The sequence below is a fragment of the Bos javanicus genome, chromosome 8 (assembly GCF_032452875.1).
Source record: "Bos javanicus breed banteng chromosome 8, ARS-OSU_banteng_1.0, whole genome shotgun sequence".
Classification (NCBI taxonomy): domain Eukaryota; kingdom Metazoa; phylum Chordata; class Mammalia; order Artiodactyla; family Bovidae; genus Bos; species Bos javanicus.
Window position 1 is genome coordinate 39,832,028 of NC_083875.1, and position 24,679 is coordinate 39,856,706.

General features: G+C 38.6%; 1 protein-coding gene across 7 annotated transcripts; it reads right to left on the reverse strand.

The window, feature by feature from the left end:
- Positions 1 to 1,558: 1,558 nt before the first annotated feature.
- CD274 (CD274 molecule) lies at positions 1,559 to 22,031 on the reverse strand. Of its 7 annotated transcripts, none has more exons than XR_009737999.1 (8): positions 21,945 to 22,029; positions 17,579 to 17,644; positions 16,137 to 16,478; positions 10,191 to 10,475; positions 7,891 to 7,998; positions 6,414 to 6,473; positions 4,599 to 5,034; positions 1,559 to 2,125 (listed from the first exon to the last, which is right to left on the reverse strand). XR_009737999.1 is itself a non-coding variant. In XM_061425360.1 (7 exons), the coding sequence occupies exons 2-7, from the start codon at positions 17,628 to 17,630 to the stop codon at positions 5,012 to 5,014; spliced, it is 870 nt and encodes a 289-aa protein (XP_061281344.1). In that variant the 5' UTR covers positions 17,631 to 17,644; positions 21,945 to 22,029; the 3' UTR covers positions 1,559 to 5,011. The 7 variants fall into 7 exon arrangements, 5 of the variants coding, with proteins under 5 accessions (XP_061281344.1, XP_061281345.1, XP_061281343.1 ...); XR_009737998.1 differs by having other exon boundaries at positions 1,559 to 2,227; XM_061425360.1 differs by having other exon boundaries at positions 1,559 to 5,034.
- Positions 22,032 to 24,679: the final 2,648 nt, after the last annotated feature.

A 24,679-nucleotide genomic window follows, 5' to 3' on the forward strand; every position in this document is an offset into this window, starting at 1 on the left:
AAAATCACTGCAGGTGGTGATTGCAGCCAGGAAATGAAAAGACACTTACTCCTTGGAAGGAAAGTTATGACCAACCTAGACAGCATACTAAAAAGCAGAGACGTTACTTTGCCAACAAAGGTCTGTCTCTAGTCAAGGCTATGGTTTTTCCAGTGGTCATGTATGGATGTGAAAGTTGGACTGTGAAGAAAGCTGAGCGCTGAAGAATTGATGCTTTTGAACTGTGGTATTGGAGGAGACTCTTGAGACTCCCTTGGACTGCAAGGAGATCCAACCAGTCCATTCTAAAGGAGATGACTCCTGGGTGTTCATTGGAAGGACTGATGCTAAAGCTGAAACTCCAATACTTTGTCCACCTCATGCGAAGAGTTGACTCATTGGAAAAGACCCTGATGCTGAGAGAGATTGGGGGCAGGAGGAGAAGGGGACGACAGAGGATGAGATGGCTGGATGGCATCACCGACTCGCTGGACATGAGTTTGAGTAAACTCTGGGAGTTGGTGATGGACAGGGAGGCCTCGCGTGCTGCGATTCATGGGGTCGCAAAGGGTCGGACACGACTGAGCAACTGAACTGAACTGAACTGATATGTTTCTAAAATATTTAGATAAAAATACATTAGGTCCACTTGTGGCAGACAGTCACATCCTTATAAATGGGATGGAGTAAAACCTTAATGAAAGCTCATGGTCCATTTTCAGGCTAACTTTCCTACAATATAGACCCTTCCAATGTCACAAAATTTCATCCAGAACCATGACCACCAAAGCCAGCCAGGAAGTCTAGTCAGAAAGGTGAAATATTCTGATGTTAGCTAAAGATTTTTATTGCTTTCATTGCTCAGCAGTAGCTTAAACATTATATCATCATTCTACAAAGATACTGATGCTTTTTCTTTAGAATCATCTATAATCTGTCATATATTCTTAGAAATAGTCATCATTATTTTTTAAGAGTGTCTGATTTACAGAAATGATTAAAAGTCTCTTTAAAGTTAAGATTGATGACTATGTAAGTTAGTTGACACATTAAATCTCACTGTCCCACCCTGTGCCAGGCCTTAATCCTCAACTTTGTTCTAGGTTTCTCACTTCCTTTTCAGAACTTGATGACTGAATAAATCCAGCTTCACATGCATGGGCTTGCATATCCATGTCTACTGATCTGAGAAGAGTACTCTTGTAAAGGAAAGTCCCTTCATTTCCTTATAGTTCTTTCGAAGATCACTTTTCTCTCATCTCCCTTCCCTCAGATCTTCACAATAGTGATCTGAACGTCACAATTTTGACTCTCTTCTTGGTACTATCCTAAAGGAAGCTATCTAGTGAGAGAGGATGAAAATTTTCAATACAGTCTTTAAAACATCTTTTGATATTTTTCATCATATGGGTTGCAAGAGTATACTGTGTAAACATAGAAGCTATGCTTACATAGCTATGAAAAACAGAACTAAGAACGTAGCTGAAGATATTCCAAGTAATTGTCTCCATCACGATGTTAAACTCAGAATGTTTTTATAAAACATGTAGGAAACAAGAAAATCGATATGCAGATGAACTGAGAAAGAAAATAAATAAGAATATTTTATTAAATTAATGCATGTGTAAACAATGACAAATGCAGAATTAGATATCATCTCTGCCTGTATCATTTACAATGAAACACAAGACAAAGGAATAAAGTGCCTTAGAAATCCAACACCACAAAAAGGCATTAAGATTTAGGAATGAACAGATTTCACCACTTGCTGAACCAAATTCTTGCTTGTACTCCACACAAAACAAAGGATACTGTCACTCAAACAAGGGATATTGTGCAAATGAACACGTACAAAAAGATAAGAGGAAAATTTCTGTTGGAAATTCTGTTTCTTCAGCCTTCAGTTCAGTTCAGTTCAGTCGCTCAGTCGTGTCTGACTCTTTGCGACCCCATGAATCACAGCACGCCAGGCCTCCCTGTCCATCACCAACTCCCGGAGTTCACTCAGACTCACGTCCATCGAGTCAGTGTGGCAAAGCAAAGAATATTTTCCTTGTCACTGATCCAGGTGAGTGAGGAGGGAAGAAATATTCTGGGATCTCCTTAGAGGGCATCTGAACCTTTGGAAAGCAGTATCTTAGGAGACCTGTGTAGTGGTAAGAACTGGTTGGACTCAAGGGTTCAGGTAGCTCACAGGCCTCACAAGCCTTTTCTTACACAAATGAGGATCTAGGGTCAAGGTTCTTGACTGGAATTTCCAAAAAGAACACATATTTTAAAAGTGCAACATCAAAGTCAAGTTTATACTCAAGAGAAAACAGAAAAAAAAAAAAAAAGTTCCAGACATGATTCTGTCATACAGACTTAGCAATAAAGTCATCCTTTAAGGCCAGGTTGACATGGTACATTCTGGAAAATCCATTGTGAGAAACACATTATCTCTTTGAGAAACATAAAATAAACCAAATCCAAACACAGTCATAGAGCAAGTACTCGACAAAGGCTGGTTGTCTAAATGTAGTAACTATTTGGTGTGTATCACCCTGGGACTGTAGCCTGCCAGGCTTCTCTGTCCATGGAATTCTCCAGGCAAGAATACTGGAATGGGTTGCCCTGCCCTCTTCCAGGTGATCTTCCCAACCTAGGGATCGAACCCACTTCTTTTATGTCTCCCATAAGGTCAAACGTGGGTTTGATCCTTGGGATGAGGAGATCCCCTGGAGAAAAGCAGGGCAACTCATTTCAGTATTCTTGCCTGGAGCATTCCATGGACAGAGAAGCCTGGCAGGCTACAGTCCATAGGGTCGCACAGGGACATGACTGGTGACTTAGCATGCACACATATCTTCTGAAAGACACTAAGAGGCTATGGAAAAGATGACCTAGAACAAACAAGACAGTGCCCAGCCTCTAGGAACTTCACATTTGTTCTATCTAGTACATAAGAAATAGTATATTAAATAAGATAGCAAAGTGCACAGCAGATGCATAATGCATTACCACTTATGTGGAAAAAAGCAAAAATCAAAAATATATACATTTTGTAAGTATTTCCACATATATTCACAGAATATCTTTAGAAGACAAATGAACAAAAGATAAGAGTGGTTGCTTCTGTAAAGGGAAACTAGATGAGTAGGAGGATGGAATGGAGACTTTTTAATGTCTCCTATAGGACTTCTTGAATTTCAAATTATGAAAAAGTATAAATTCAAAATTCAGTTGCATTTAAATAAAAAATAAAACTCCTATTAACAATACCAGGCCCTATATACATAAGCATCAAATTTCATGGCAAAGGCAAACACATCAGGGGTAAATACAGTGATAGAAAAGGATTTGCCAGTCCAGGTTCGATGCACGATACTGGATGCTTGGGGCTAGTGCACTGGGATGACCCAGAGGGATGGTATGGGGAGGGAGGAGGGAGGAGGGTTCAGGATGGGGAACACATGTATACCTGTGGCGGATTCATTTTGATATTTGGCAAAACTAATACAATTATGTAAAGTTTAAAAATAAAATAAAATTAGAAAAAAAAAAAGAAAAGGATTTCAGGAGCCATTTTCCATGGTTTTAAAGAATACTGATATCTCATAAACTGAAATCGCTTTGATTTTTAAAATATTTACGCTTTTCAACTGTCCAGGAACACACTGACTGGCTACCCAGAGAATCCCCTCCTTTGGAAGCTTTCTAAACTTTCTTCCTCACAACATTTTTCTCCTCTTATACCTAGTGCCATAAGTGCATTATAGCATATTATAGCAATACATTTTCTTATTGATGTCCTTATTATATTATGAGGTCCTAGAGGGAAGTTTCCTTATCTTGCTCACATCTGTAGACTCTGCCTGGCACAGTGATTGACACGCTAGGGCACTTCCTAAATGTTCACTGAATGAACATGTCTTAAAGTAAAGCATAGCTGTAAATTATATTCTAAAAGGACAGAAGGTAAAAAAGTGCTTTTATTAATTCTTTAATAATTAAAAAAGAACATATATATATATATAACTGAGTTATTTTGCTTAAGAGCAGAGATTGGCATGACGCTGTAAATCAACTATACCTCAATTTAAATAAATAAATAAATAAAAGGATGAAGGGTGACACCTTTGGAAATCTGAAGTCTGCTATATACTGCCTTGGTCACGTTTCTGTACCTCTGCTCCCTCAGCTGTGAAACAGGTAGAATAATAGTGCTTACCACAACACAGCTGCTACAGGGATGAAATGAGATTATATGCACACATAGTTGTAAAGCTGCTATTTAAATATAAGAGATATTTTGGTAACATATCTTATTTTGAGGTCTGAGAATAAGATTATCTGAGTCAATTGAAGTATCAGTGGGTTAAATAAGGCATTAAAAATATCTTATACAAACTAATGATTTGTTCTCTATGATTCGTAAGTACTGACAGTTATAGAGGATATCAAATACTTAAAAAATACTACATTTCACTCGACACATACAAGTCATCGAGCAGTAAATTTGGTCTGGTGACAAAGTGTTACTTTCTACTACAGCATATCTTTAGAAGAAATTACTCACAACCACACTTATATGACAAGACCCCACAGACTAAAAATAAATAAAAATAAATCATACTCACACACTGTGGCAACACTAGGATGTTCAATCAACCAGAAGACAAATCAAGACACTGAGTAAAGGCAAAGGGCACTTCTGTAGGAACTGACCATTAAATCAGGGAATCTCAACCTGTTTTCTAAGATGAGTGATGGATAATGTGCATGGAAGTTCATCATTTAGAAGTGTCCTTTCTCCTTTTCACATGTATTGATGAGTCTTCCACCATTCGGAAGTACCAATGTTTCCTTCCAGGGTACCTTTATTCCTTCTTCCTTTGTCCTCCTCTTCTTTCTGAGCTTCTGTTTTCGGAGCTTGGGCTTTTTAAGTTCTCCATCATCTGCAGCCCCCTGGCCCACTGCATACCTCTGGTCTGATAAACCCAAACCACAGGCTGAGAATCCCTGTTTTAAGAGCAGAAGTTTCAACACTGGATTACGTCTCCTCAAACTGTGTAGCTGGAGAGTAAAAATGAGAAACATAAGATATATTTGCTAGAGGATATAATAAGCTTTCAACAAGACAAAGAAACATTATTTTTATGCCCAATTCCCTTTACATGATAGACTGTAACCATCTACTATGGTTTGCCAGGAACTGTCCTGGTTATGAAACTGAAAGACTCATGCTCTGAGAAAACCCTTACTTCTTGGCAAACTGGGATGGTCTGTCACCCTAAGAAGCTCCAAACAACACTCACTAATTAGCTTTACAACACAAATGAGTGTTATGGACTACATAATGAAATATGCCTGAGCTTGTCCAGGGTAATTAGACTAACTTTAAACCTGGGCTTATTGTGAAGTTTGGTTTCAAATTATGTAAGAAGAATCAGAAACCTTAATATAGTTTTCTTCTTAGTTCAATGATCTTGATTGGGTGAGGTCTTTCTGGACTTCTACAAACGTAGACATTTGTGGTGAAATAGATTTAAGTGAACAGGTTAAGAGTTAGGTTCCATGGTCAGATTAGCAGGCTCCAAAGGAGATCCAACCAGTCCATTCTAAAGGAGATCAGCCCTGGGTGTTCTTTGGAAGGAATGATGCTAAAGCTGAAACTCCAATACCTTGGCCACCTCATGCGAAGAGTTGACTCATTGGAAAAGACTCTGATGCTGGGAGGGATTGGGGGCAGGAGGAAAAGGGGATGACAGAGGATGAGATGGCTGGATGGCATCACCGACTCCATGGGCGTGAGTTTGAGTAAACTCTGGGAATTGGTAATGGACAGGGAGGCCTGGCGTGCTGCGATTCATGGGGTTGCAAAGAGTCAGACACGACTGAGCGACTGAACTGAACTGAACTGAAAGCCTGATTTTTGTCAAGACTTGTGTTCTTGAGCAATTCATATTACCTTCTTGACTCTTAGCTTTCTCCATTATAAAACAGGATAATCTAGTATTATCCTGGGATAATAAAAAAATAAATCTTCTTTGATATTGTGGAGGGAGAAGATTGAGGTATTGTACATGAAGCAGTACACACAGTGCCCGATATAAAAGTTTCATCTATCTACCCATCCATTCATCTATCACCACATAAATCAACTTGGTCCCCTAATGTAGGGAGATGTTAGGATGCAAAGCAAAGGGCCTAGCAGAGAGAAGTTGCCTCCTTCTCCCACCTCCCCAAAGGGCATCCCTCTACTCCCCTCTGCTATCCCTAAATCTCAGACTGTGGGAACCGTTCTTATATCAGAGTCTTGAGACAAATAGGAGCTGGTAGTTCCAACACTCAGCATTCAGTAAAATAAGGGGAGATTATAATGATAGCTTTCCCCTTGTTCTTTAACTTTTTGTTTCCTTTCTTCAACTTCCAATCCCTGCTAAAATTCTTACCATTTTGTTGCTTTGAATTCATATCTCGGGTGCCACATTTTTCTACATCCATCATTCTCACTTGAAGAAAAAAGTCATTTTTATTTTCATGTAATACAACTATACATCCCACACAGTGACTCAAGTTTAAATCCTAGGTTCCTATGAAATATTTCTAATCCCTTAGGAAATCTGGTAGACTTCCTTTTTCCAGGGGTCCCAACAGTTTAGAACACATATCTTGTTCCTAAATTTTCTTCAGGGGTATATACTTTTATTTTTTATTCTTCCCCCACAGATGTACCATATCCTGAGACACTTTATTATACTTTAGTTTTCTAGCCTTTTCTAATGTCAGTTAATGATTTTTCACATGGAAATGCAAGTTGTGGTCACAGCCACTTCCTTGGACAAATCAACACCACCTCAGGATCTTCCTATCACTGAAACTTGATCCATATAGTCTGGCTGTTTCAGTTCTCTGTTTGTTAAAAGAAGCTGACCTCCACTCCCTCAATTACACCCCTTTCCCAGATCCACCCACCTCTTAAGGGGTTGTAGGGAATTTCTCAACAACTATTGGAATTCCCTTCCATTTTCCACTTCCCTATTTGCCATCAGATAACTCTACACACAGATCATCATCGGATCCTTTGGTATACTTCTCAAAGTATTGGGGAAATGTTTACTCTGAATCATCTTAAAATGAAAGGAAATTATTTGAATAGACACATTTTCCTGAATTTTAATTGTCCCCTTGGGTAAATAGAGAAATATACACATTAAAATTATTTTGAAAACTATATAATACCTTCAGCAAACTGCTCTGTGGTAAAAGTATCACTGTTCTACATAAGGAACTATTTTTATTATTTAAAGCTCCCAGAACCCAGTTCAATATAACAGTGTAACTAACTCAAGACAAATTCAACTGAAACCAACAGGCATGTTAACTTTTTCTTTCCTGTAAGTCTGTGATTATTTGCATGATAGAAAGAAACTGTTTAACACTTGGTCTTCTTCAACCTCCATGCACACCCTTTTTCTCATGATCTTCACCCTGCAATCCTGCACAGGATAATATAACTGCTGTGAAACAGTGGAGTATCTTTGTGCTACCTTGCAGAGGCAAGCCAGGTTTACCTGCAGCCATGATCCAACTCTCACCCCCTTAGAAATGTTACTACAAGTGTTTACTGCCACCATCCAATTCAAATGATGCTACAGAATGGTAGCTAAAAATATACTTTGCATGACTGAAAGTTGGCCCTGTAAGGGAAGGCTAATAGAAAGGCATTTTATAAATCACTGTTTCCTGTTAGGGGCACCCCTAGCATTTGAATAGGGTAGAATAGTTTTCCGATACATGGGACTGTCCTGCATATTACAGGAGATGTAGCATCCCTGGCTCTGCCCAGCAAGTGCCACTGTGACAACAGTAGCACTCTCATACATTTTTCCACAACCCCACCAGAGACTGTCACAATAAAGGAAATACCATCTCTTTTCAGACAGAAGATGACTGCCAGGGTTACACTCAGGCATAAGAAGAGAGCTCCCAGAGTCACCAAGTGATTCCTCTTTTTTGCTGGATCTAGATATGGTTCTGAAAAACAAAATAAAGTGAAACTGACTAAAGATAAAATTTTCTTTGGGAGGGATCAAGAGAATAATCATCTTTGAAGTTTAATTTAGGTTAGCATTTTCTTAAGTACCAAAAGTTCCTTTCCAATGAGTGGCTGGAATGGTGAAATACCTCAGATACAGAAATGGGGGCAACATGGAAAACTGGAAGCAGCCCAGGTGTTGGACAGGTGGACCTGGGGTTAAGTTCTGCAGCTACTCACTAGCTTTGAGTTCTCTGGCAAATCATTTAACCAGTCTACAAAATGGAAATGATACTGGAATTTTTGTCAGGCTAAATGTTAATAAAATGCTTTTCACAGGGAGTGGCAGCTCAGTATTATATGATAGCCTTGATTATTTCTCTTCTTGCATTCCTTAATATAAAAGCTAGCAGCCTACTGCACATGGCAAAGATGCAGTATGATGGCTAATTGGCACTCCCAAAAGAGCTCCTTCTTCCCCACATCTGTGGCCATGATTGTAGATCACAGTTTGCTTTTTTTCTCTCTCCATCATTTGAACACCTTGGGACATCTAATCATTGGCACTTTTCACCATTCTATCTCCAGCCCCCCCTGCAGGAGGAAAAGCGGTCTTATGGCACATGATGCTCAGAGACTAACTCCCACCTCCCACCATTAGCCATGATTGGTGATTACTTAGTTCAAGTTTTAAAGCCACAATCATAGTCAGTCTTTCTCTGGTAGCTGGCAGTTTACAAAGTCTGTCAATAACTCTATGAGTTAGGTGTGCCAAGTATTAAAGGAAAAAACGCGAGGTGACAGATGAGAACACATATTTCAAACAGTTAGGTGAGTTAACCCTAGGTCTTCCCACAAGTAAGCTGTTATAAAACAGCTTTTAAATGGCAGGGAAATACTAATGCAACTCCTCCCAAAGTGACTCTTTAATTTTTCTAAACTGCTTTTGTTCTTTTTGTTCTTCGGGCTACCCTGGATTGTCTTTTCCTATTGTTTGCCTTTTCTATTCAATTTTTGGTTTGTTTTCACTGAAGTATCAGAGCTTTACTGTCAACATCTAGTGGGGGGTGAGGAGAGTGTGGTGAGAAGTGCCTCTGAGAAGACCTCTGGGTTTATATTAGCATCACGCTCTCAAGGCTCACCTTCTCTAAAGGTCTGAGCCTCTCACCAGATTATATCCTGCCTTATCCACTTCTGTAGGAAAGTGAGATAAAAATATAGCTGATTCTGTGCAAACAAGAGTCTCAAATCATTTTCACGCATTGTAGCCCATGTATTTCCAGGATACTGTTGCCCAATAGGTTATAACTATGTAAGAAAAGTGAAAAGCACAGGAGAAATCAAGTCGCTTGCCCAGGGGAACACTGATTTATGCACTAAGAAGACTTCCTTGGAGGAGACAGAACGGGCAGGAAGGCACTCTCCCATCTGGAATAAGACAGAAAAGTGCATCCTATGTGTTTCCTGCCACAGAAACTCTGGAAAAAAGGAAACAGCTGTGACGTACTCAGATCTGGATTCCTGAAACATGGTCTGAGTTGAGTCTTCCTCTCAGGTGCTCCCCCAGATCCCCCCAGCCACAAGAACATTTCTAACATGAAATGAGATTGCCTGTTTTACTATCCATTTCCTGCAGAGTGTTAACTGTTTTTTACTTTTCTATGAGCCTCCAATGCCTGGAACGTACAGCATATTGAATAAATACTTGCTTAATGTTTCAGTTCAGTTCAATTCAGTTGATCAGTCGTGTCCAACTCTTTGCAACCCCATGAATCGCAGCACGCCAGGCCTCCCTGTCCATCACCAACTCCCGTAGTTTACTCAAACTCATGTCCATCAAGTTGGTGATGCCATCCAGCCATCTCATCCTCTGTCGTCCCATTCTTCTCCTGCCCCCAATCCCTCCCAGCATCAGAGTCTTTTCCAATGAGTCAACTCTTCACATGAGGTGGCCAAAGTATTGGAGTTTCAGCTTTAGCATCAGTCCTTAATGTTTACTAAGTAGAAATATGACTTGGATGAATGGAAGTGAGGAAGCAGAATGCATTTTGTAAATGTAGTTCATTCATATAAATATAATTTATTCATTCATTCATTCAACAAACAATGAAAGTTTATGATGAGCAGGCATCAGGCTATGTACCAAGAGACAATACTAGGCTCATTTTAATTGAGATGTTCAAAATATTACCTGGGATGACCAACTCAGCTGTGTTGTTTTCCTCATGACCTAATCTCCGAAAAGTGCAGTAGAAAATTTTGTCAGCTGTTGTGTTGATTCTCAGTGTGCTGGTCACATTGAAAAGCTTTTCCTCCCTCTTTGAACTGGTGATGCTGGTTTTGCCACTCAGGACTTGGTGATCGCTACTTGTCCAGATGACATCAGCTTCAGGGTAACCCTCAGCCTGACACGTTAGTTCATGTTCAGAGGTGACTGGATCCACAGAAATTGTATGGTAGATTTTGCGGTATGGAGCTAGGTCATGAACAAAAAGAAGGCATGGTTTTCATTTAACACAGAACTAGACATGTGGCTTTTTGGTCTTGTCAACCTTAGATAGAATACCAATCCAGGCTGTTCTCAGAGAAATAATCTTAAAGCTCAGATGTCTCAGCAGTGGGGAATGTCTGGTAGTTCTGCCTCAACTCTTCCACTCATACTTGGGCCAAGTTTGGGCTTAAAGGAATACCTATCTTGCTAGAAAAAGTATATTGCTATTTTTATTGAGGTCAAAGTAAATGTACAGATTGTTTGAAAAGAGAACTTTCAACTTTAAACCAGTAGTCTTTTATCCAAATATAAAACATGTCTGTTCATTTATTCAAGTCTTTATATGTTTCTCAGTAAAGTTTTATAGTTTTTATAAAGGACCAAATTCTTAAATTTATTCCTGGACATTCTCCCCTTGTTGTTGTAAAGCTGTCTTCATAAATACAAACCTCTCCAGCTGTTCAGCATTGTTTTCTTACATTTTATTTAATAAACAGAAAATTTCATTTTGATATGCCATTTACTTTTTCAACATTATGTGAATGATCAGAAATTAGGAATGCAAATAGTATTATGTCATTGTAAAAGTTGATACATGTTCCTGAATGGTACTTTTTAAAGTTTAAGTGCATTTATAGGATTTTAAAATAGTTTTAGATTTACAGAAAAGTTCCAAAGATAGTATAGGGTACCCGTGTACCTCTCCTCCAGTTTCCCCTACTGTTACCACCATTACCATGGTACTTTCATCCTAACTAAGGAGCCAACACTAGAACACTACTGTTAACTAAATCTTATACTTGGTTCCATTTCACTAGATTTTCCCTACTGTCCTTTTGCTGTTCTTGGATTTCATCTAGAATACTGTATTATGATACTTATTTTTTAAACCTTTTAGCTGGTTATTTTAATAAATCATTTAACTTCAATTAAATTTTAGATCATTAATTTGGGATGCGTTTAGGATTAAGATATTCAATGTACTGAATATTTTAGTAGATTAGTGCACTTATATTGCTTAAGAGCTTTATTTCATTTTTATTCATTACAACTATGTTAACATGTTATTATTCTGTTGGCATAATTTTTACTCCTAATAGTTTAGTGTTACCACTAATGGTATAAGAAGAAAATATTAGAACTTATACACTCATATGTATTTTTATCATAACAATTAAGAAATAATCTAAGCTTAACAAATTTTACTGACTGACACTGCCCCTCACTTCAGGAGCCTCATGAGAGTCTTAAAGGAATAGAGGAATTTTATAACACCAAAGGGAAGACAGTGACTTGTTTGAGATTATTATAGATATTCAGGTTCTCTTATCTAATTTTAACGAAACTAACCTGCTTACAAAATGAACAACTAATAAAAAGGCTTCCCACAAAGAAGATGAGCATTGAAGATATTACCAATAATTTAAGCAAAAACCAAAAGGAAATGTCAGGAGTGACACTTTTTACCACAACTTTATGAAGTAAAACAAGTACCTAACTCTACAGGACAAGGCATTGGTTAAAAAAAAACTTCAAGATTGTCAAGACCATCCAGTTTGGGTATCAATGAATTTCACCTGAGATATACTATGCTTTGAAATATTAGCTGATGATAGTGAAGCATCATAATTAGTAAGACATTGAAAATACTGTTTATTAAATTCTCATGTCATCTTTTTAAAATTTGTATTTTTTATATTTATAGATTGTCCAATGTATTTTCATATGAACCATATGAAATTGGTGGTGTTCAATTTCTTTTGCCTTTAAAACTGTCAATTTCTTATGACATAAGCTATATACTAGCACAAATATATTCTTTATAAACACACATGCACATAAATATATTTAACATGCTTTCCTGATGGGATAGATAATCAAAAACATTTGCAGATGACTGGTTTACTAGATCTGGAGTACACATGTGCTAATCCAGACCATGAAAAGTTAACAGTAGTTTTAAGTCAATATATTAATATAGCTCAATACACAATTTGGAGGTAGAAACACAGAAAATAAAACCTGGCTGTTAAGGGCAGACCTCAGAGCCAAATTGCTTGAGTTTAGAACCTGGCTTCATCACTTAATAGTTGAATGAAGTTGGCAAATTACTTAAATTTCTTTGGATCTCAGTTTCCTCATCAATGAAATGAGGAGAGTAACACCACATGTCACTGACTCTAAGATGTTACCTACTGAAAGATACACTCAGATTTCAGAGCTAGTAAATGTGAAAAATATGCATTTTTAACACGATAAGCTCTGACTCCATGCAGTCACTTAAGGATTAAATGCAGTAATACAGGCAAAGTGCTTAGGGTGGGGCCTGGCCCTTAAGTACTACAGAATTACTGCTAGAGTTGCTCTTCCTCTTCTTACTGCTACCAAAGTGCACTCACGTGGTATTCTTTAGAAAGTACTGACAGCTCCTGATGAACAGCCTTGGAAATAAATTTTCATATATCCAAACTTGTTCAAGTTTCAAAAATTTTAGATTTATCCTATTTGAGGAAATACATCATTCATTCATTCAAGAAATTTTTTTTTATGTGTTCCTGTCTTACTACTACTCTTATATGCCAAGTCCTAGGAAAACAGCAATAAATATAACAGACCAAAGTCTCTGTCTTTGTGGACTGTATGTTCTAGAAGAAGAAGAGAGATAATAACAAAATACATAGGTACATTTATATGATATGGGGTCAAATGCTACAGAAAAAACTTAAACAAGACAGGTTGGTGAATTTGGGGGAGAGATGGGGGTGGTAAAGCAGTTAATCCTTGGTCCATACAAACAAATTAGCTTTATCAGGATAACTACACATACTTTGTTCTTTAAGTTGCCTAATCCTATTTAAGCTTCCCTGGTGGCTCAGAGGTTAAAGCATCTGCCTGCAATGCAGGAGACCTGGGTTCAATCCCTGAGTCGGGAAGATCCCCTGGAGAAGGAAATGGCAACCCACTCCAGTATTCTTGCCTGGAGAATCCCATGGATGGAGGAGCCTGGTGGACTACAGTCCATGGGGTCGCAAAGAGTAGAACATGACTGAGCGACTTCACTTTTTAATCCTATTTAAGTTCTTGAAAGTATAAATGGGCACTTCATTTTCCTGGCTATAGGGTTCAGTGTTTAAGGAAAAAATAACATTTTCAACTGAAAAGTCAAATGTCTGAGAATCTGGTATTTAAACAAAAATGAAAGGTGCAATAACACCAAAGTGATAATAATAATTGAGTTAATCTAAAACTAAACTCAAATTTTAGTTTTGAAATGTTTCACCTTTAAAATCCCATGGTGACTGAACTCCCTGTGGGGAAGCTGTGAGACTACATGTTTGCAGTGATGGGAAGAGAAGCTCAACAGCTTTACTCGTGAAATTATTTGCATATGGAGATGACTCAGGAGTTATACTTCCCTGAGTTGTAAAGCTCATGTAAGCCAGCATGGCTTCAGTGCAATGAAAGCTTGGTGTCTGGCTTGCTTTCAGTGCAGCACAATGTAACCTCCAAGACCATTGTGTGCAAATGACAATGAGATGTTCTGGGACTAGGATGCCAATTTAGTAATTTACAGTATGAAATGGAATGGTCAAACAAATCACATCCTCAAGTCTGGCTGGTCATCTGTTTTGCTCCATCAAGGACCCCACCTTGGAAAAACCATCAGTGCTGAAAGGTTTTCTACTGTGTTACACTACAGCAAAGAAAATCACAATCCACAAGGGACATTACAGAGCCCAGAAAAACTGGAAGAACAACTTTACAACAGGGACAGCTTTCCCACTCTCTGCATACTCCCTACAGGCTGATGAGAGACTCTTCTTATGGAAGCAGAAGATTATACCCTGTACTTCCTTCTAATTCATTTATGCCAGGCTGATACTCTTCCTACCCACCCAAGATCTAACAATGCTGGCTGTTCATGGAGCTAAGTCTTGATCATTTCTTCAATACCTTGAAATATAGTATGCCTGATAACTGCTGATAGACTGAAGAAAAGTTAAAAATCTCAACCTGGGATCCCATCAGCTTGTTTTTATAAATATCGCTCTGGAGAAACATATGGTAAGATACAATTAAATTAAATCTATTTCATAAGACAAGTGAGATTTTAACAACAGTAGCATTAACTGAGCCAAATTCAGAGGCCCAGTGATACACCATGAAATAAGACACATTCCTATATAAATTTTATTTTGAGTGTATAATGATTAGTTACTTTTATGATAAATGTAAACTTTTCTTATTCATATTACAGATCTTCAGATTGATGCTTAGGTCAGGAATAGAAACACCAAGGAACACTATTTAACTCTAGTCACATATTAAAAGGTCACCATGTGAAAAAAAGAAGCAAGCAGATACCCTCAAAACTGTGACTATAGATGGCAGATTCCAACTCAATATCTGAAAGAAATTACAAAAGGCTATGGAAAAGAGGTCCAAACGACAAAAGTATCATCGCAGTAAGTATGTGAATAGAAGATCCTTTGTGGAGATTTCTTTGGGTGTTTGGACTAGCTGCTCTCGTCTGGGATTCTTTCAGCTCTCAATTTTGTGGATCTTAACAGTGAAAGCAGGGGTGGTCAGCTAAGGTGTTTTCCTTTATTTAGCTAGCTGCTGCTGCTAAGTCACTTCAGTCATGTCCGACTCTGTGCAACCCCATAGATGGCAGCCCACCAGGCTCCGCCGTCCCTGGGATTCTCCAGGCAAGAACACTGAAGTGGGTTGCCATTTCCTTCTCCAATGCATGAAAGTGAAAAATGAAAGTGAAGTCTCTCAGTCATGTCTGACCCTTAGTGACCCCATGGACTGCAGCCTACCAGGCTCCTCCATCCATAGGATTTTCCAGGCAAGAGTACTGGAGTGGGTTGCCATTTAACCTCTCTGTATTTAGCTAGAAGCAACCCCAAATTTTGAACCCAGGTGACCATATATCATATTTATAGGTCAGTACCTAGGAATTGGACATTCACAGTTCCTCTTCAAGGCTCCAACATAATATTGGCACAGATGTTTAAGATGAAAGTGTGCCCAGTGAGCACAGTTCACACACTCTTCGTTTATTCAATACTTGATATGATTATTTTTTGCCTTCATAGATTGACTTCAAGTCTTTTTGAATGTGAATTTTACAATGGGATTTGTTTTTAATATATGTATTTACATTTGACATAGAGAGTTTCCAAGGAAGGAAAATGCTGGCAGACCTCATAAAACTGAGAAACAGGTACTAAATTTAAAAATTCTTGGAGGAACATACAAATAATGATATTACCTTTGCATGCCATGAAAGTGGCAAAGGGAGGAGAGACATTTTTGTAGTTCATTGTATCCTCTTCCATAGTATGTGAATTATTTGCAAGTATGTGTATACATATTACTTTTTAATAATAAAAAAGTGAAGCTTGGGAATTTTTAGGAAAACTGAATGTACTGTGAAACATGACTGTCATGTTTGGCTCTAGATCTCTGGGGACTATCAAACAGGATGTACTCAAGCAAGGCTCATTGGATGAGTACGCAAATGAATGAATAACAGACTGCTGCTGTGGAAAGTGAAGCTGGACTTCCAAGAACAAAAAGTTCAACACTGAGACATGGTTTTAACAAAGGTTGTGCCTTATTATCTATAATAAATCTTACCGTTGACTTTCAAAGTAATCCGCTTGTAGTCGGCACCGCCATAGCTGATCAAGCAACAGTAAACCCCCGCATCCTGCAATTTCACATCTGTTATCTGAAGTGCAGCCTTTCCCAAGAAGAGCTGGTCCTTCAACAGTTGGGCCCTCCCATGGTAGCTACTGTGCTGAACGTTTGGGTCTTCCTTCCCATTCACAAACTGAATAATTTTCTTATCCTCCATTTCCCAGTAAACAACTAACACAAGCAGGTTTAATTGTTTGTCTACTGGAAATCTGCATTCCAACGTCACATTGCTGCCATATTCTACCACATACAGGTCCTTGGAAACTGTGATAGTAAATGCTGAAAAGAAAGATGACCAATCTTTAGAAGATGGAAAATTCCTCAAAAAATTTATAGAATGAGTCCAGGATTTACAGAAGCTTTATCTGGTCACTTACATGATAATTACACTTACAGACTTACTTCCCTGAAATATTTATTTTATCCAGTGAGCCTGAGACATATCTCACCCCCAAGTTAGAATAATAAAATTAGCTAAACAAGTTGTCCCAAAATTCATAAACATACACTACTGTATAACTAGTACATGGTAAAGGGGTACTTATAACCAGGAAGACTTTGTTTCATGTGGACATCCCCAGAATGTCCTTTGACTGGACACTTATTTGCCATTTACATAGTCTAAATCATAGATTCCAATGGATCTCTCTACTTATTGCCCCAAACTCTTAATCAGTTGTCTGGCCAGATGAGTATAGAGATTTAGGGAGCATCTCAGGTTGATGCAGGTACTGTGTTACCCTGACATTCCATGTACGCTACAATTCTTCCTTAGGATATACTTATTGGATAAAACAGGTCATAGAGCAAGGTGGACAGAATGATCCTGTCCTTATTTAAAACAAATATGTAAAAGTATACACATAGGCCATTTCCCCAGATATTTTCAGTAATTATTCTTGGGAAATAGATAATGGATAATGAGTAATAGATGGGCTTCCCAGGTGGCACTAGTAGTAAAGAACCTGCCTGCAAATGCAGGAGATGTAAGAGACGCAAGTTCAATTCCTGGGTTGGGAAAATCCCCTGGAGGAGGATCTGGAAATCCACTCCATTATTCTTGCCTGGAGAATCCCCATGGACAGAGGAACTTGGCGGGCTATAGTCCATAGTGTTGCAAAGAATCAGACATGACTGAAGCGACTTAGCATGCACACAACGAGTAATGGATATGGGTTAATTTTGTTTCTTTCAGTGTGTCCATACTCCTTATATCTTTGTCCAGTGAAATAGGTTTATGAAATATGTTTATCAATTATAATGAAGGAAGAATAGAAAGTCCTCTATACAAAAATTATATCCGTTTTATTATTTCACTTTTGATCTTATAGTTAAAATATTTAAAATATAGAACCTAATGAAAGGATTTTGTGTCTTACCTTTCAGCAAACAACAGTAAGCCATGAATGTTAAGACACTATATATCCTCATCTTTCTGGAATGACCTAATTATGGAAAACAGAAAAAAGGAAACTCCTTTACTCAATAATTGAATACCCAGACAGTATGGGACTTGGCAGTTCTAATTCAAACTGTCTACTGATAACCAGACAGTAACTGATTTGTAAGTGTTACAACGCAGCAGGGAATTTAGAAGTTCAATACCTTCACATAATATCCCATAGTCATATGAATCTAAGTGAAAAAAAAAAAGATACTATGATGAGACTTTAAAAATTTAATTGCAAGTCCTGGAAAAAACTTGTACACACAAAAGAAACCAAGATGAAAATATTGCACCAAAATCCTCTCAAATATCTTATGGGTTTTTTTTTCTACAGTGTAACATCTCTAGAAATCCAAGCCCGCCCTATACAAAATTTCAAAGCAAGCAGAATCTGACTTCCATGTTTCCCACCCTTCAATGCCTTTTCCCCTCAGCAGCTGAATACCTTCATCCTACTCTTTAACTATTCAACTCTTTCAGATTATCATCCAAACCATGCCAGTTCTCGTCAAGGTGCCATCTTTCCAAAATCTCCTCTTTTGTCCTTTGCTTATTCCAAATTATAAATTATATTATATTCCCTCAATAAACTGATTCCACTAGTAGCAGGGGGAGTGAGAAGGAGAAACAGTTGGCTTCAACCACTTCATACTAAGATGTGACTCACTCACAGCCTCCTTTCAGTGGTATCTGCCTCGATTCTACTCTTCATCGTGTCATCCTGCTTGAAATTCTACCAATTCTTTAATTTAGCAAACATTAACTGAATACCTTTCCTGTGCCAGGCACTATTTTTGGCATTAGAGATATAGCAGTGAACAGGAAAGAAAAATCACTCTCCTCTAGGAGCATATATTCAGTAAAGGAGTAAACAGAGAAGATTTGGGCTATAGTTCAGCAAATCTGTTTACTTATTAACATTTTCTCATGCTGTACATATATTTACACACTTTGAAGAGAAAGCCAGTTTTCCCCCTTAAGAGTCTCTGTGACCTTTGTATACACACAAAAACTCACAATTGATCAATTAATCAATGCTACACATATGTAAGGCAAAAGATTTATGCCATATGTATATAAATAGCTCTAAAAATCAGTAAGAAAACTACATACAACCCAACAGGAAAATGAGCCAAAGGTTCTACTATACAGTTCAGAGAATAAGAAATACAAATGACATCTAAACAAAGGGAAGGATTCTCTATCTTACCAATGAAGAAAAGATGATAGTTTAAGACACGAGACATAATTTTTCACTTATTTACTTGATTAAGAGTATAAGTATTCCTAATATTTAGTGTTTATGAGGATATGAACAAATGGGTTTCCTTACCAACCACTGATAGGAATGTGAAGTTATATAACCTTTTTTTTTGGAGGGCAATTTGGTAATCTCCATTAAAATTTTAAATGTATATGCCATTTAGCTTTCACTTCCTCTCTAAGAAATATATCTTACAAAAACAAAAACACAAGCATATGACAACAGACATCAAAAGATTTTAGAGGCACTATCTGCTACTATCTAGTAGTAAAGTAGTAAAGGCCAGGGATGCTGCTAAACATCCTAGAGTGCCCATGACAACCCCTGCAGCAAAGATACATCTGGTCCCAAATGTCAACAATGACACGGTTGAGAAACCTTGCAACCACTGTGAGTATTTCAGTATATATTTTCCTTCTAGATTTTCTCCTATGAAGCTTTTAAAAACAATTAGACACATAACACCCACTTTTTAAATTTAATATTTTGATGATTATTTTCCATTTTGCCACACATTATTTATAAGTATCTTATTTAGTGGCCCCATAATGTTTAGTTTCCCTGCTGTTAGGTATAGTATTGTGTTCAGTTTTTAAAATAACATAAGTATTTGTGTATTCAGCAAATATTTGTTAAGTGCCTACTGTGTACCAGGTCCCAGGCTAGGCCCTGAGGATAGATTTTCCCCAAGTAGAACTGCTGATCAAGGAGAAAGAACATTTTCCTAGTTCTTGACACATGTGGATAACTGGTGCCAGTTACACTGTGTCTTCACCTAGCACTTATTTTATATATATATATACACACACATATGCATATATATATTCTCATTTAACTACAAAAAACAAGCAAAGAACTATTGCATAAAACAGAGGCACATTAAATCCACTCACAGATTTCAACTAGTTTTTCCAGTGTTTATGACATGCCTTGATGGAGTTCCTATCTCTTGACAAATCTGGTTGAAAATTTTAGAGGTAATGAAAGTTTACTGGAAGGTGAGGGATTAGATCTGATATTTACCTAAGTCCTCATTATACCTCCTCTTCCAGGGCTCCATTCCTTTGGAGTACAGCTATTGTTAGTGAGGGAATAGTAGGGGGAAGGTAAGAGACCATGTAAGTAAACATGGTCTTTGACCTCTAACAGTTACCTGGTGGCTCAGAAGGTAAAGTGTTTGCATGCAATGCGGGAGACCTGAGTTTGATCCCTGGGTCTGGAAGATCCCCTGGAGTATGAAATGGCAACCCACTACAGTATTCTTGCCTGGAAAATCCCATGGATGGAGGAGCCTGGCAGGCTACATACAGTCCATTGGGTTGCAAGGAGTCGGACACGACTGAGAAACTTGTTTCTTTCTTTCTTGACCTCTAAACCCCACATCAGGCAGTTGGGCTAAGATAAGAACACTAGCATCTTCTTCAGATAAGAAACTCAGTATAACTAAATTCCCAGACAAGAACTGAGACATTCAAAGAGTAAGAAAATGTGAAGTAGGAAAGAAGTGATGGTTCATTCAGGATGGGGAAGCAGGTTTGTCCCTGGGGGAACCCAGTATACCAATATGGAACTGATACTACTTCTCTATCTCACCAAGGTAGGGCAGACAAAGACAGAAAGTCAGGGAAAAGAACTCAAGTTTTCTTAAAAGCAAGGACTGCCGTGTTACCTGTCAGTTCAGGGTTTCCTTTGATTTTTATCTGATGTATATGAACTACAATTTGATTTTTTAAAATTCCTAGAGTTTGAAAATGTCTCCAAGCAAGGGGAAAATCTGCTCAATTAACAGATCAAAATCGTTGATCTATTAAACCTCTGTGCTCATATTCACTCTCTTTAGTTGTGTGCGACTCTTTGCGAGCCTATGTTGTCAAACTCTATTAAACCCGACTAAATCCTGTGCCCTAACTCCCTCCCTTTAGTCACACTGAGCTATTCTACATTTCCCAGGTGTGGCTTCAGTTCCACAGTATTTCTGTGGCTTCCTTTAAGAACACACTCTAACTATTGTCCTGTAACCTCTGTCTACTCTATTCTACTGGGGGAAAAAAAAAGTTGATTATTAATTTTTTTAAAGAGTATCACAGTTCTAATAAACTGCTGGGCAACTGTCAATATGAACTGGCACAACCTTTCTGGAAGGCAATTTTCAATCTGTATCAAACGCTCTTAAATCATTCAGACTTTGATTAGTAGTTATACTTGTAAGAGTTCATCTGAAGGAAATAATCACCAAAGTTCCAGCTTTTATAAGCAATGAAGCTGGGTGAATGGCTAAAATAGTGAACCTCTAAATAATCTTGATGTCCAGCATGAGGGGATTAATTTTGTTTGGTTATCCAGCACCATGGAATGTAGCCATTAAAAAAAAAATCACATATTTAGAAAGCAATTTTAGAAAGCGTAGAAACTCATGCACATTAAGCCCAAAAACACAAGGTGTAATAATGATATGACATCCCTGTGAGACAAATCCAAACTCAACTTTGATATAGGCTAGGCTCAAAGAGTTAAAAAATGCTTTAACATTTTCCCCCTCAGGCTCCTCATTCCCTCCTTCAGGACTCCTTTAGTCCTCAGAGCAGACAGAGCAAAGAACTCCGGTTTGGTATCCTGGCTCGTACAGCAGGAAGGGGCCTCAGGAGATGCTGCGGCTGTGAGCACTTACCCAGCTCAGACTGCTAGTGAGCGGCTGAAAGTGTACTAGGACTCAGGTGTCCTGACCTCCAGTCCAGAAATTTCCCTCTAGACCCGTTTACCCACCTTAGGACCACAGTCATGAACGCGCAGAAACATGTATGTACTTACAAGACAAGCAAAACTAAATTCCGCCTAACGAAAAGCTGAATTTGTTACTTGTTCTTACTAATTTTGACAAGTAATCGGCTTCACATCACCGAAACCATCACATGCTCTCCCTTTCCCTTCTCCTCTCTCCATCCCAAAGAAAGGGTCTCTGTGGCAGTCCCGTTTTAAAGTGCCAAGCGAGTGAGGCAGCCAAAGACACTGGCCAGTGAGCGAGAACGCTCCCTACCTGCCGGCGGGAGAGTCGCGGCTGGCGTTGAGACTTCGGCGCTGTGCCCCGGACTGCCAGGGCCACCAGCAGCTATGAGCTCGCGTGGTGTTTCTCCGCCCACTTTCTGACCCGCCCCGTAAGCGCTCAGGGGACTGGATTTTCCTTACCCTGACCCAAGCATGTGAGTTGGGAAATAAACGCATTATCCATTCTTGGAATAAAAAGATAGATAAACCAAAAGTGAAACTTAAATCCAGCTTCCCGTAAATCAGCTTTTTAAAAGAAAAGTTTCAAAAATGAAAACAAATCATTATCTGACGTTTTAAACAGTATTTAGAAACAAAGCAACCTCGGAAATCATCACAGATGTCCGACCTTGGTTTTGCCTTAAGAATCCACACTAAATTCTGCGATGAGGTTTCCCTTTTCTGATAAAAGCTCTTTTACAAGATGTCGGATCATCCTGACATAACTCGATCTACAACATATAGAAAGTAAAACGATATTTCCCTAATTACTCATTATACCTCCTCTTCCAGGCCCAGATGGCGTTGATTTTTTTAGAAAGTAAGTGTATGTGTATGATAGGAAATGTATTTTTAAAACGTGGATTTTGTTACTTCCTCAAAGTTCCTCGACATAGTGAAACCATTAACTGCCTTGTCATTAAAATAACTTCCCATCAGGACTGACACCTTTTAAGAATGCTCTGGGGATCCTGCTATTTTGCCTCTTTGAGATCCTGGTTAGGGTAGCACATTCTAGGTATGGGTTGAGAAAATCCTCTGGTAACTCCGGATCCCTGGCTGAGGGCAAGCGGAAACCACGTGACTCACACTGAGGAGGCCAGGATGGTTTTAAGCACCACCGAACTTCTAGGTGCATCTCTCTTGCTCTTTCCTTCTGGCGCTCTAGGGCGGTCTCACTGTCCGTCCCTCCCTCCCGTCTTTCTTTTTATAATAATTTTACATTGATAAATTGGACTCTTCATTGCTTGCTTTTCCTGTTTATTCATCTCATTGGGCAATTCAAAATAGGGATAATGAATGAATATTGAGATGTTCATTGTCATGGTTAGGCACCTGCTTCCCAAGTAAGGCCTTTCACATTCTTAGAATATCACATATTATTTTATTATTTTTTAACTTGGAAAAATATACAAGATGATGCTACCTTTAAAATCTGGTGAGGGGTATGAAATTCTCTTTAGCCTTAATAAAACTAATAGACTTGGAGATTTAGCTCAAATCTCTTTGAGACCACATGGTGGAATAGAATCATGTTTTTTCAACTTAATCCCCTGTGATATTTTCTATTTAACCAGTTTCATTTTTCTAAAAATGACAGTCAAGACCCAGGATTTTCAAGACCTGCTATTGGGGTCATGATTGTCACACAGGAAAAAGCTGGCTCTAGAGCCACCTACCACTAACTCACTGAGTCTTCTGGAGCAAATAATTTACTGAGTAGGCAGATAAGTAATATCCTCTTAGACAGCCTCTATGATGCATGCATAATTTTTTAAAACTGAGGACCAGGGGGATTGTTTATTTGTTTTACCAAAGAAGTGTTCAGGGTCTACATAATGATCAGCAGGGAAGGCAGGAGGTGAGTGGAATTTGCCTTTCTCTGAAGCTGTTGATGGTGTCACGTGAGTGTATGTTCCTCGGTTCTTTGTCTCGTCACAACAAAGATTTGGAGCGACGGACATTAAAGCCCTCGGTGCGTCACAGCTCTCGGGTCTTGGACAAACCGTGCTACAGCTCTTAGGCAAATCAGTGTTACATCTCCATTTTATTTAGAAGATAGCAGGGGAGAGAGAGAGAGAGAGAGAGCGCACGCATGCGGGAGAGAGTCCGTGAGAAAGCGCTTTGGCTCCTCCTTTTATATGTTTTTTCCTCTACCTGGGCCTGCCCTATGCAAATTGGGCTTAGCCAGGAGTGCTGTTTGTTCTGCCTGAAGTCTTCACTCTGATCCTCGGACCTTCCTTTGACCTTCCTTGTCTTTTAGCCACTGCCATTTTGGACTCCTTTTCCCTATTCTACCTACCTAACAATGGGAATGGAAGGTATTTGCTCAGCTTTCTGCTCAATGACTTACATATTAGTAATCTGAGGGTTTGTGATTTTGTTCATCTCACCCACCTGTTTCCACCCTTCAACCATTCATATCCCATTACCATTTAATGGAGTTTGTATATCTTCTGGAGTTAGAAAAACAGGATGAGTTAAGAAAAAAATAGATTTTTATCACCTCAAAGAAGCATATGAAAATTTAACAATCAGGGAGGCATTACTCCCAAATACTTGTTCAGGTTTTGTGATTTGGGGCAAGTAGGTGGAGGAGTGCTGAGACAGGAGATGAGCAGTGGGAAGCCAGTGGGAAGCTGTAGAACTACTCACCTACCTGATTGTCTCTAGAATCACCATGTCCTGTTCACATCCCCCTCACTCTGTTCATCTTTAGAGGTGAAAAACTCATCATTGTCAATGTCCTGTTTCTCAGAGCATTTCTGAGAGTCACTTGCATCACAGTTGACTTGGGATAGTCATTTAAACACAGATTCCAGGTCTCTGCCACAGGCCTGTTAAATCTGGGGGTGGTCCTGATAGTCTACATTTCAACACCATCCCCACATGATCCCCACATCCCCACATCCGCACACTGAAGTTTTTAAAACTGATAGCATAATGTTTAAGGAAAAAAACTGAATGAAGAATTCTTTGCAATTACAGTATAAACCCCCTTCCTTC

What these genes read in the sequence shown, in the direction of transcription:
- CD274 (XM_061425358.1), bottom strand. Translation starts at nt 17,630, where the DNA reads ATGAGGATATATAGTGTCTTAACATTCATGGCTTACTGTTGTTTGCTG. An exon ending in GATTACTTTGAAAGTCAACG is followed by an intron (nt 10,476 to 16,136) that starts GTAAGATTTATT and finishes TTCATGACCTAG; the next exon opens with CTCCATACCGCAAAATCTAC. An exon ending in AGCTGAGTTGGTCATCCCAG is followed by an intron (nt 7,999 to 10,190) that starts GTAATATTTTGA and finishes TTTGTTTTTCAG; the next exon opens with AACCATATCTAGATCCAGCA.